This window comes from Lynx rufus, unplaced genomic scaffold (genome assembly GCF_022079265.1).
Source record: "Lynx rufus isolate CCGP_SWC_20201006 ecotype Redwood Valley unplaced genomic scaffold, mLynRuf1.p SCAF_21, whole genome shotgun sequence".
NCBI classification, from domain to species: Eukaryota; Metazoa; Chordata; class Mammalia; order Carnivora; family Felidae; genus Lynx; species Lynx rufus.
In genome coordinates, this window is record NW_025814836.1 from 24718175 (window position 1) to 24732080 (window position 13906).

Consider the following 13906-nt stretch of genomic DNA (forward strand, 5'->3'; position numbering starts at 1 on the left):
GATTACTACTGCTCCACTAGATCTGATTTCTCATTGTTGGATAATCCAGGTTATTTGCAGTTTTTATTATGTGACAGTGCCATGAGGAACAATCTTGCAGCTAAATCACTTTGTGGAGCCTTAATTATGTCCTGAGAATAAATTCTTAGAATTGCTGAGGAAAATGAAAGGCGTGTTCTTAAGGCTTTAGATAAACGTTATCAAACTGCTTTCCGGTGGAAGTGTTCACCCCACAGGGAACGAAGATCGTTTCTATCTGATGCTCAGCAACTGTGAGTATTTCTATGTCTTTGTGCCACTGACAAACTGATGACTGACAAATTCTATTCTTTTTTCTTGGATTATTAATGAGTTAAAACATTTGCTCGAATATTTACCGTCTACTGGATTTTCTCTTTAATAAAATACTCATGTTCTTTCCCCATTTTTCTCTGCTGCTGAGTGTCTCTTTCATGTGGATTTGAAAGACCATGTTATATAGCTACGCTCTGTCAGTAACTATCCATTATGGCAAGTGTCCTGTTTGTCATTTACTTATTAACTTCATGGTGGCTGTGGACACAAAAACTTTGGATTACCTGTAGTCATATTATGACCCCTGCCAAGTGGAGAGAGGCCTATCTCCTCTGCATCACAGTCACGTGTTCTTTTTTTTTTAATATTAAATAAATGGATACAAATATTGGCAGATGATATCAGCAGGGAATCAAACTTTTTTTTCCCAGTGGTTGATCCTTTCCTCATCTTCTAAGTTTCTCCCCTCATATTCTATGCTCATTTAGGTCAGTCTGCTGCCTGGACTCTGTAGAGTGTTCCATACGGCACGAACTTACTTTAACTTTACAGTAGTCTTACATTTGATCCATACTGCTCTTTTAAAAAGAGAAAATTTACTCTTCCAGCTTAATTTTAGAGAAACTGGGCCAAGCCAATGCTTCCTGCCAAGAGCACGTCACTCCTGCAGGGAGCTGCAGTCCACGCACTTAGCTTGGCAAGACAATGGCTACAGGCCAGGTTCTCCGGTTCTCCATGAAGGTGCTGTTCTGTCTGCTTCCTACGGAATCTCTTCCTGTTCCTTTATGTTGTCACCATTGTAAGTGACATCTTTTTTTTTACTTAATATTGTTAACTGAAAATCTAAACATGCTTAAATTGTATCTTTTTGTTGTGGCAAAATATGTAACAAAATGTAACATCTTAACCATTTTTAAGTGTGCAATTTAGTGGCACTGAGAACATTCACATCGCTAGACAACCCTCACCACCATCCATCCGTCTCTGTAACTGAATTCTGAGGACATACAGGACCATCACTGGGATTTGTATATACATTTCACAAATGGCCACTATTCTCTTTTATTGGTTCTAATAGATTTTTACTGATCCTGAGGTCATCGGGATGGATCAACTCTTCTCAAAAAGAGTCCCAGCCCCACGGAGACCATGCTCTGTTTCCCACAAAGGCTCAGGGGTTCCAGTGGCAGCAAGATTTACTGCAATGATCAGGACGGTCTCTGAAAACAAAGAATCCCAGCCAATTTTCAGGTGTCCTGTCGGAATTCATGTAGGTGAAAAACTTGTTTATAACTACAAGAGCTCAACCTAAGTGTCAACCACTTTATTGACAAACTACAGATTTCGGCATTGTTATAAAGCAAGATTACTCCTGCAGACAGTGTGTGTCTTCCGTCTGAGCACAGGAAGGACTTAAGGGATTACACTCAACCCCCAGTTCTCCTTGCAGAGCAAGGGTCCCCGAGTCTTCAGCATCGCACAGTGTTTCAGCACAAACCAATAATTTTTATGGCAATTTTAATATTCAGTGACTTTTACAAGATGTTACTACCATATAAATAGAGGAAATATTATACAGTCAATTCTCACTATTTGTAGTAATTATATTCTATAAAGTTGCCACAGATACCACTAAACCATTGCTCCTACGGGGAACATGTGTACACACGTACCCACACACCCCCCTCTCACATGGGTTGTAACCTTAAATCCCCCAAACAACTCATCCTCGGAGGTTCCATCTTATTTTACAAAAGAGAAAACAGGAGTTCAGAAGTGTTAAGTGACTCGCCTGAGGCCACCCCCAACAGGTGCAGGGTTAGGGGTCAGCTGCCGAAATGGCCCTGGGGCCAGTGTCTGGCTCTACACTGCGCTGCCCCTGCTGTCTCCGTTTCCTCAGGAGGGGGTCACCTGTGCGACCTCAAATAGGAACATACCTCCGGGCAACTCAGGTCTGTGATAAGGAAGTGCTGCAAGTATTGATTTGGGAGTACAGAGAAGCTTTAGTGAGCAGGCGAGCTGCAAATCTGGAAACTAAACAAACAGGAATGACCGTTTATTTGAAACCTTTAAAAAAATGACATGATTGGCAGCAACGCTGCTCACGCTTTTTGACACATTAACATAACACACCTGCCCCGGCAGCCTGTGTGGCACGCACACGGGTGCTTCCGGCTGCCTCCTGGTGTCCTGCTCAAGCATCTACGTACTGAAGGACGGGTTTTATTTCATCTCCGTTACGTTTACTGCTCCGTTACATTAGAGCTAGGTCATTATGTTGACCAAAAACAATGTGTGAGGTATACAGTCTATGAATTTCACCAGGTTACTAAAGAGGGAGTACAAAATGTTTTATTATAAGAAAGGGAAAAGTGGTACTAATGTAGATAATGTCATCTGCAAATTCTGAAAAAGACTTCTTCCCTTCCGATATTCAGGGTTCTAATTTCTTTATCCTTCATGACGACGTCACCCAGAATTCTAAGAATGCTGCTGAAGTACAACGGTGCTGGCCGGCATCCCTATCCTGAGGTTTCAACAGTGAATCGCGTTCAAGATCTTCTAGACCTAGTCTATTAGTAGTTACATCTGGAATGAAGGTGAAATTTTATCAACTCTTTCCGATATCTACTGCAACAATCAAATCGCTTTTCTTCTTTCATCTGCTGCTGTGGTGAATATATATTAATACATTTTTTCAATCTTCAAATAAACCCTGTTTGCTCAGTTATTATTTTTCTGAGGTATTGCTAGATTTAAGACACTGATACCTTACGTAGAAGTTGTTCTTCTCTATAAATGAGATTGATCTAGAAACTTTCTTGTTTTATCAAACTCCTGTATAAGGGTTATGCTTCTTTCAATAATGAACCAAGAAGTATTTTCTTCTTTTAATGCTCAAGGACCTGTTCCTTGAAGGTTTGATAAAACTCACCTGTAAAAACCACCTTGTGAAGGGACAGTTCTTTGATAACTTTTAATTCCTTCCATTGGTAACTGGTCTATTCAGGCTTTCTTCTTCAGTCAATTTTGATAATTTATATTTGCCTATAAAATGATCCATTCCATCAAGATGTTCAATTTATTAGCACAGAGTAAACTCAGAATTAAAATAAAAACTGCCTTAGTATATGATTATATTCCCATTATTATTTCCAAATGTATGTTTTCTTTCTTTACTATCTCTGCCAGAAGTTTATTTATTTTATTGATCTTTTTAAGGAACCAACTTATGGATTTCTTAATTCTATTTTTAATTCATTAATTACGAGATTTATCTATTTCTCTTTTCTATTGTTCTTTTGGCTATTCGTCTTTTAGCTACTTGAGTTGAATGCTTAAATCATTTATTTCTACTCTAGTTTATTTAGTAAAAGTAGATCATTGTTACTGTTTCTTTGTGTGACACTTTGGTCTCATCTCATAAATTTTCATATATGATATTCTCATTGTGAGTAATTATTAAATAGTCCACAAATGCATTTTAAATTTCCATTTTAACCCAACGTTTCTGAGTTCTCGCCCCCAGAGTTGTTTTTTAACAAGCTTGTTATTAGCTCCTAGCTTTATACTAAAGTGCTATTATAAATAAGTAAAAATCCAAAAGGTATATTTTATGGAAACTGAAACATTCTATTTTGACATCTAGCCTAAAGAAAACAAAGTAGGGCAAAGATAAATTCCTCAACAGGATTATATACACATGTCTCAAGATTCTAGATTTTTCACTCTTTTGTAACTGTACATAGAACTATCTCCCGTGCAATATCTTTGCAAACAAAAAGCTCACATTAAACACAGTAGAAGCAAGTGTTTGATTAATGAAGGTGTAGACCCTGCTCTCCAGCAGTAGAGATCCAAACAGAATCCGTGCTGTGGAAAACCCCACCCGGCCCTCTCTAAGTTCACTTGTTTCCTGAGAGATCCCCTCACTCCCAGTGCAGCGAGGACACTGCTGTATCTTCCTGACTCTGGACTCCTGTAGTAACTCAGAAATGTACTAAACAAAGCAGAAAATAAAACGTGGTCAACTGTCTCCCACGACATGAGGACAAAAGAAAAATGCTAGGTGCGGCCCCACGTCACCCCCGCGCCTGCAACGTGACAGACACCTGATTCGGTCGCTTGTGCCGCTGTAGCCCCAGCGGCTCTCCACTTGCTGGAACCTACGGATACAGCACTCCTTTCCTCGCAGGCAGCACCTTGGCCGGTCGATGTATTCCACTCGGGGCTTGGGATTGACCGTAAAATGGAGAAAGAGATTTACCACCTCCCGATCTGACAAAATTCCGGACTGGGCAGGACCTGCAGAAATAAAAATCTGACCTTAGTAAAAGCGACTGGATTTCAATCCCTAACTTTGTAACACTCCAAACGAAGTGAACTCAAATCCGGAAGAGGTAAAGTAACAATGAGGCAGAAAATTTTGAGCATGTATTTAATTGTAAGGATTTCAAAATCCATTTGAAGTTAACCTAATAGGTCCTAAGTGTGAAAACCATTAGTAAATAAATCAAAGCTTAGATGAAACCCTGAAATCGCAGAAGGATCTCTGGATTTTTCTATCCACCCACCCCCTCTGTGCACCACAGACACCTGTTCACCAGGAAGAAGAGTCATTCCCTACGGGGGCAATGCTCATGTGGTAGCCAGAGCTCTCGCTACCTCTCTACACCCCACCTAGAGGGGGAAATACATGGGATGGTGCTTGCTTCCGGCGTTCAGAAAGCAGAGGGCAGAAGCTAAGACTGGATGAGCTGTGCAAGCAGCACGTCATGTATGTTAGTGTTCCCATTCACTGCTTCTGAAAAAGCCCGTTCAGTTTAAACTTATCCAGGAATAAATGCCACTCCTAATAAAAAGATGCCAGATCCCTTACAAGACTGGTAAAAGCAATCTAAATAAGAGACTGCACAACACTAGAAATTTGGTTTAGAAGTCCTAAATTCAGACAGTACTGTAAAACCCCCCGATTTTAAACATTAGATTAATCTATCAACCTGCCAGACCTGGCCCCAACAGTGATTTGCAGCCTCTGGATGAGGAAAGAGTGTAAAAAAGGGAAAAAGAAAAAAAAAAAAAAAACAACTAAAAACTTAAAACCTGCATTTTAGTAAAAAGAACAGAACTGGGAGTGCTAATATCAACAGAGATGGGGATGAACCCATGTGACTTTCTCAGAATGACGAGGACTAACATAACACAAAAGAATTAAAATGTTCCAGGTGAGTAAAAACGATAAAAAAGCAGGAACACACATACAGGTCACAAGTGTTCCTGAAGAACTAATAATAAGAAATAGGACGCAGGGGCGCCTGGGTGGCTCACTCAGTTAAACATACAACTTGGGCTCGGGTCATGATCTTGTGGTCCGTGGGTTTGAGCCCCGCGTCGGGCTCTGCGCTGACAGCTCGGAGCCTGGAGCCTGTTTTGGATTCTGTGTCTCCCTCTCTCTGCCCCTCCCCCACTCACGCTCACTCAAGAATAAACAAACATTAAAAAGAAAATTAAAATAAAAAGATGATGTAATAATTCAAAACTATAATAAAACTTCCTTAGTTGAAAAAAGAAGTCTTCGGATCAGGAAACTGTTCTCAGATATGAGCCATATACCTACTGCAAGAAAGTAATCAGATACGACCTAGTATGACCTAGAACCAGGCCCACCACAGTTGTGTCACCGTAACGTGTTGTGTGTGTGTGTGACCAGTCACCAAGTGGTCTGCAAAGGTTGAAAGGAATAACACACCACTGTAACCTTCTTATCTCCAATAGGGATGAGCAGTAAGTATTGTTTTATTGTGAAATGGAGAATTAAGAAAACTGAGGGGGGAAAAATAAACACAGAATTTCTAATTTCCAAATCTAGACAGGGAAAAAAAAAAAAAGCAAACATACTCAACAGCAAAATAGATAAAGGGAATTCTTCATAAAAACATTTTTATTTATTTTGGGACAGAGAGAGACAGAGCATGAACGGGGGAGGGGCAGAGAGAGAGGGAGACACAGAATCGGAAACAGGCTCCAGGCTCCGAGCCATCAGCCCAGAGCCCGACGCGGGGCTCGAACTCACGGACCGCGAGATCGTGACCTGGCTGAAGTCGGACGCTCAACCGACTGCGCCACCCAGGCGCCCCCATAAAAACATTTTTAAAAGCACAATACAGAGGTAACATAGGGAAAAGAACATGCCTAACAGCAAAAGAAACATTATTTGACTACATAAAAATACCAAGGAGTGTGGTCTGTAAGATGGAATCATCTACATCACAGAACAACTATGGATGAAATACATAAAATAGCTATTTTTAAGTTGACAACAGCTGAGGCAGTCAGTGTTTGAGAAGGGAAATGTGTTGAGATGAAGCCACATATTTGGCACTATTTCTTCCCCTTGGGATATTTGCTGATCTGCTTCACAGGGCATAAATGCCAAACAGAAACAGGCAACCTAGAAATCATGTAACCCTCACTGGACTGAGGAGACAAACACTGGAATTTAAAGCTACCAAAGCAGCCAGACAACAATGCTGCAGAAAGGGGGTAAGAGAGGTAAGACCAACATTTCTGCACAATTTCTCCAGGAAGTGTTTGCTGATTCCTAAGCTATGATAAGCAAGGGAAAATTATGAGACCAAGAAACCAAGCAGAAAGAAACTGCTAAGAAACTAAAGATGTAACAGAAATTTCAGGGGTCTTAAAATGCTGGGGGGAGAAGTCCCCAAATATTCCAAAATTTGGCTGATATCATGGGTCATAAAGAAAAATCACCATGAAAACGAAAGGGTATTTTTTATCGAATGATAATGAAAATACATATCAAAACTTGTGAAGTGAAGGGCACCTGGGTGGCCCAGTCGGTAAGCGTCTGATGTCGGCTCAGGTCATGATCTCGCGGTCCGTGATTCGAGCCCTGCAGTGGGCTCTGTGCTGACAGCTCAGCTTTGGATTCTGTGTCTCTCTCTCTCTGCCCCTCCCTTGCTTGCACTCTGTCCATCTTTCTCTCTCAAAGATAAAAATAAACATTCAATAAAAAAAAAAAAAAGAAAGAAAGGAAAAAAAAAAAACCCACAAAGACTGACAAAATACTCCCTAGCAAACTAAAATCAAATCAAGGAGATAATAAAAAAGCAGAAGTTAATGGAATGGAAAACATACATGCAATAGAAAATATTAATAAAGCCAGAAGTCGGTTCTTAGAAAAAATTAATAAAATGTATAAACCACTAGGCAAGGCTGATCAAAGAAGATACAATATACCAATATCAGAAATGAGTATGGGAGGGGCGGGTAAGGGCTCAGTCTGTTAAGCATCCAACTCTTTTTTCGCCTCAGGTCATGATCTCACTGTTCCTGAGTTTGAGCCCACTTGGGCTCCAGGCTGACAGTGTGGAGCCTGCTTGGGATTCTCTCTCTCCCTCTGCCCCTCTGCCGCTTGCTCTTGTGCTCGCTCTAAAATAAATAAACTTAAAAAAAAAAAAGGGAAGAAATGAATATAGGGACACAATTTAGACTCCACAGATGTAGAGATAATAAAAGGATATTATAACATTCATGTTAAAAAAATTAAAAGGCTAGAGGCAACGGTTACAAAAAGAAATAGTGCTATGCTACTCTAAGAAATTGAATCTCTAATTAAAAACCTTCCACAGGGGCACCTGGCTCACTCAGTAGTGTGCAACTCTTGGTCTTGGGGTTGTGAGTTTGAGCCCCATGTTGGATGTAGAGATTACTTTAAAAAATTAAAAAAAAAAAAGATCTATTAAAAACGTTCCATAAAGTAAACTCTGGATCCAGATAACTTCACTGGCAAATTTTCCTAAACATTTAAGGAAAAAAACAACACCAATCTTACACAATCTCTTTGACACTGAAAAAAACAAGCATTTGTTAAGTTTTGGATGAAACCAGAATAAATTTGGTAATCCACATCTGACAATTACAAGAAAGGAAAATTATAGACTAATTTCTCTCATGAAATAGTCATAAAAATATTTTAAAATTTAGAAAATTGGATCTGGTAACATAGGATAAAGCATGACAACTAAGTCTACCTTACATAAGAAATCCAAAATAGGTTTAATTTGGAAAATCAGTCTAGTTCACCAAGTTAAGAAAATAAAGCAAGGAGCATCTCTCTACTTGCGAGATGGGATGCTGCCCAATACATGAACCGCTTAGTAAGGCCAATTACAAATAAGAAAGAGAAAATAAAGGGGAAAACTACTGTATCATGACAAGATGAAGAGAAGTATTTGATAAAATTCATTATAAAACTCTTAGCAGACTAGTAACAGAGGAAAACTTGCTTAATCCAATACGAGGCACCTACAAAACATTTACAGCAAGCCTACTCTGGGGAAATAGTAAAGCTTTGTGTGGAACACTGGAATGAGACGAGATGTTCGCTACCAGCACTGCTATTCACTAATATGCCAGAGGTCCTAGACCACATAATAAAGCAGGAAAAAGAAATAAAATGTCTAAGGATTAGACAGGAAGAAGCAGAATTATTACTGTTTGCAGTGGCATGATTGTACATGTAGACTATGTACAGTGATCTACAAATAAATTATTAGAATCAGTGAATTTAGCAAGTTCACTAGATACAAGGTCAATATAGAAAAATCAACTGTATTTCTATCAGTGAACAATTGATTATAACATGGAAATTTTAAAGACAATCATTTACAATAGCATTTAAAAAATGAAATATCTAGGGGCGCCTGGGTGGCTCAGTCGGTTAAACGTCCAACTTCAGCTCAGGTCATGGTCTCACAGTCCATGAGTTTGAGCTCCGCATCAGGCTCTGTGCTGACAGCTCAGAGCCTGGAGCCTGCTTCGGATTCTGCATCTCCCTCTCTCTCTGCCCCTCCCCTGCTCATGCTCTGTCTCTCTCTGTAAAAACAAAAAAAAAATTAAAAAAAAAAAAAAATGAAATATCTAGGGGCGCCTGGGTGGCTCAGTTGGTTAAACGTCCGACTTCAGCTCAGGTCATGATGTCACGGCTTGTGGGTTCGAGCCTCGCATCGGGCTCCGTGCTGACAGCTCGGAGCCTGGAGCCTGCTTCGAATTCTGTGTCTCCCTCTCTCTCTGACCCTCCCCAACTCGTGCTCTGTCTCTCTCTCTCAAAAACATTAAAAAAAATAATTTAAAAAAAAAAAAGTATCTAGGTTAGAATAAACCTCCCAAAAAGCATACAAGACCTCTACCAGAAAACTCAAAATATTACTAGAAGAGATTTTAAAAGACTTAGATAAATGTTGATGGATTGAAAGACTCAATATTACAAAAATGTCATTTATCCCCACACCAATCTAAGTTCCAATCAAAATATGATAATTTGCGGGGTGGGGGGTGCAGGGGAGAGGTAGAAATTGACAAGGTGATTAAAAAATTTACTTATATGTGGGGCACCTGGGTAGCTCAGTCTGTTAAGCATCCGATTCTTGGTTTCAGCTCAGGTCATGATCTCATGGTTTGTGGGTTTGAGCCCCGCGTCAGGCAGGCTCTGTGCTGCCAGTGTGGAGCCTGCCTGGGATTCTCTTTCCTTCTCTCTCAAAAAATAAATAAACTTTAAAAAATACATTAATATGAAAATGCAAAAGACCAAAAATAGCCAAGATAATCTTGAAGAAGAACAAAGCTGGGGAGTTTTCACTATCAGATTTCAAGATTTGGTGTAAAACTATAGAACTAAAACTATGCAGGATTGGTACAAGAATAAACAAATGTAACAGTGGAACAGAATACAGACACTCCAGAAACAGATTCATTCACACAAAGTCACCTGATTTACAATGAAGTTGGCCCTGCAATGTATGCGAGGCAAAGATAGTTTTTTAATATATGGCTTGATAGGGAAAAAAATGAACTTTAACCTTAACTTTTTTTTTTAATTTTATTTTTTATTTCTTAAAATTTACACCCAAATTAGTTAGCATATAGTGAAATAATGATTTCAGTAGATTCCTTAGTGCCCCTTCCCCATTTAGCCCATCGCCCCTCCCACACCCCCTTCAGTAACCTTCAGTTTGTTCTCCATATTTATGAGTCTCTTCTGTTTTGTCCCCCTCCCTGTTTTTATATATATTATTTTTGTTTCCCTTCCCTTATATGTTCATCTATTTTGTCTCTTAAAGTCCTCATATGAGTGCAGTCATATGATATTTGTCTTTTCCTGACTAATTTCACTTAGCATAATACCCTCCAGTCCATCCACGTAGGTGCAAATGGCAAGATCTGGCATGCAACGGAAATGTTTACATATGTCTCCTAAGTGACATGTACAAGAATGTTCTTAATGGCCACCAAAGAGAAACAACCCAAATGTTCAACAACAGTAAAATGCATAAATAAATCATGGCACATTCCTATGACAGATTATACAACAGTGAAAACACTACCTCAAGGACGAATCTAACAGACATAACGTTAACAGAAAAAAGCCAGGGGTGCCTGGGTGGCTCAGTCGGTTAAGCATCCAACTCTTGATTTCGGCTCAATTCATGATCTCACAGTGGGTGAGCTGGAGCTCCACATCAGTCAGCACAGAGCCTGCTTGGAATTCTCTCTCCCTCCCTCTCTCTCTGCCCCTCCCCCACTCACTTACACACTCTCTCTTAAAGATAAACTTTAAAAAAAAAAAGCCATATACAAAAGAGCACATACTGTATGTATGATTTCCTTTCTATTAAGTTTAAAATACAGAAGACATGAACAGACATTTCTCTAAAGAAGACACAGAGATGGCCAAGAGACACATGAAGAGGCTCAACATCACTCATCATCAGGGAGATGCAAATCAAAACTACGAGATATCACCAGAATGGCTAAAATCAACAACACAAGAAATAACAGGTGTTGGCAAAAATGTGGAGAAAAAGGAATCCTCTTGCACTGTTGATGGGAATGCAAACTGGGGCGGCCACTATGGAAAACAGTATGGAGGATCCTCAAAAAGTTAAAAATAGAACTACCCTACCATCCAGCAATCACACTACTAGGTATTTACCCAAAGAATACAAAGACCCTAATTCAAAGGGATTCATGCACTCCTATGTGTATAGCAGCATTACCTACAATAGCCAAGGTATGGAAACAGCCCAAGTGTCCACCAATTGATGAATGGATGAAGAAGATGTGGTGCATATGTATGTACACACACACACACACACACACACACACACACACACAATGGAATATTACTCAGTCATAAAAATGAATGCAATCTTACCATTTGCAATAACATGGGTGGAGCTAAAGAGTATAATGCTTAGTGAAGTTCATCAGTCAGAGAAAGATAAATATATCGTTTCACTCATATGTGGAATTTAGGAAACAGATGATCATAAGGGTGAGAAGAGAGAGGCAAACCAAGAAACTACAGAGAACACACTGATGGTTACCAGGGGGAAAGGGGTGGGAGGATGGGGTAAACGGCTGAAGGAGAGTTGGAGGCCCAGGCCGTCAGTTATGGGATGAACAAATCATGGGAATAAAAAGTAACAGCAAAGGGAATATAGTCCATGACACCGTAGTAGTCTTAGGTGGTGACGGGCGGCTACACTTGCGGTGAGCATACAGCCCCGTAGAACAGAATCACCACCTGTAACCCAGAGACTAACGTAACACTTGTGCACACTACAGCCCCCACCCAAAAAAGAAGAACCTAGTGCACATATCAAAATAAATAACTAACTTACAATGTTATCTTGAAGGGCTACCAGAAGTAAAGGAAATTACACACACCTCCATGTGTCATGTGACTAGAGCTCAGTAAGTACCAGCTTCTTTCCCTCTTTCGCACAGGGAGGCTGGCTGACTGCCTGTTGGCATAGTTTCACACAGATTTTGGTCAAGTTATAGCCCTACCTGCTGCAAACTCTTCAATGGTCATCAGTGGAAACCGGATCAAGGACAGTGCTTTCCCTAGAACTTTCTGTTTGTTTCCAAAAGTCACAGGCAATTGTTGTCTTTGACATTCCGCTTCTGCCCATCGTACAACGGCTCCAAAAAGTCGACTCTCTCTAATACTAAGTGTGTCTCTTTCCAGAACGGCACAGAGTGTGTCTACAGGGAAAATACAAGAATAAATCAAATTAGGAATATTTTGATCTTTAACAAAACACCAACAAACAGACTTACATTAAGTTTTCAAATCTCAATTAAAAAAGGAGATTAGATACTTAAAACTACAGCCCCTATACTTAAAAATATTAAAGAATGAAAACACTTAAACAGCAAAGTTTTCTTTAAAACAGTGCTATAAAGTGTGGTGCCTGGGTGGCTCATTTGGTTAAGCTTCCGACTCTTGATATCCGCTCAGGTCATGACCTCACGGTTCATGAGATCAAGTCCCATGTCGGGCTCTGCACTGACAGCACAGAGCCTGCTTGGGATTCTCTCTTTTTCCCTCCCTCTGCCTCTCCCCTGCTCACGTACTTGTCTTTCTCTCTCTCTCTCTCTCAAAATAAACATTAAAAAACAAAACAAAACAGAGTTTAGGGGACGTCTGGGTGGCTCAGTCAGGTAAGCATGCGACCTCAGCTCAGGTCATGATCTCACAGTTCGTGAGTTCAAGCCCCACGTTGTGCTCTATGTTGACAGCTCAGAGCCTGGAGCCTGCTTCAGATTCTGTGTCTCCCTCTCTCTTTGGCCCTCCCTCGCTCATGTGCTCTCGCTTCCTCTCAAAAATAAACGTTAAAAATTTTATTAAAAAAAAAAGAGTTTAAATAATTGCTATGAAGTTAATATTCAACTTTTTCTTTACCATACGTGGAAGCTTAGGTACAGTATCTCCTTGTATATTTGTGCCATTTATTAAGCAAACTCAAATACCCAGAGTAAGATTAATTGTAAGTCTGAGAAAAGGGCTTCAAATTAGTGACATACATAAATCTATAAAGACTACAGACAACCATTCATTCGTTCCCCAAATATTCCTTATTAAGCACTCACTGTGTGTCAGGCACTGTTCTAGACGCTAAGGATACATCACTGAATAAAAAGTTAAAAATAAATCCCTTGCCTTTATGGAGCTTACATTCTAGTGGGGGTTAACATTAAACGTAAATAGATTTAACAAGTTAGATGCTAAGTGTAGGACAGACCGTAGGGTGAGAGGAATCCCAAGTGCAGTTTAAAACAGGATGGCTTTGGGGCACTTGGATGGCTCAGTCGGTTGAGCATCCAACTTCAGCTCAGGTCATGATCTCACGGTTCATGAGTTCGAGCCCCACGTCGGGATCGGTGCTGACAGCTCAGAGCCTGGAGCCTGCTTCTGCTTCTGTGTCTCCCTCTCTCTCTGCCCCTAACCCACTTGCATCATTCTGTCTCTGTCCCTCTCGAAAATAAACATTAAAAAAAAAAATTGTTTTTAAATAAATAAATAAATAAATAAATAAATAAATAAATAAATAAATAAAACAGGACAGCTTGGGCAGCTCGTCTGAGCCAAGACTTGACGGGGGGTATGGGGGAGTCAGCCAGAGGCCTAGCCAGAAGTGTTCGGGATGTCCAGTGTGACGGCTCTCCCATCAAAGTGTGCCTGGCATGTGTGAGGACCAAGCCAGGAGGCCAGTGTGGCTAGACTGCAGTGGGCAAGAGGGAA

General features: G+C 40.2%; 1 protein-coding gene across 1 annotated transcript in view; it reads right to left on the bottom strand.

Annotated features, from left to right (window-relative positions):
- Nucleotides 1-13906, bottom strand: part of BTBD1 (BTB domain containing 1) — a 41827-nt gene that overhangs the window by 6176 nt on the left and 21745 nt on the right. Inside the window, exons 4-5 of the mRNA XM_047086846.1 lie at nucleotides 12169-12366; nucleotides 4407-4599 (exon numbers count right to left, since the gene is read on the bottom strand). Of these exons, the coding sequence (XP_046942802.1) occupies nucleotides 4407-4599; nucleotides 12169-12366 (391 nt within the window). The remainder of the gene's footprint in view (nucleotides 1-4406; nucleotides 4600-12168; nucleotides 12367-13906) is intronic.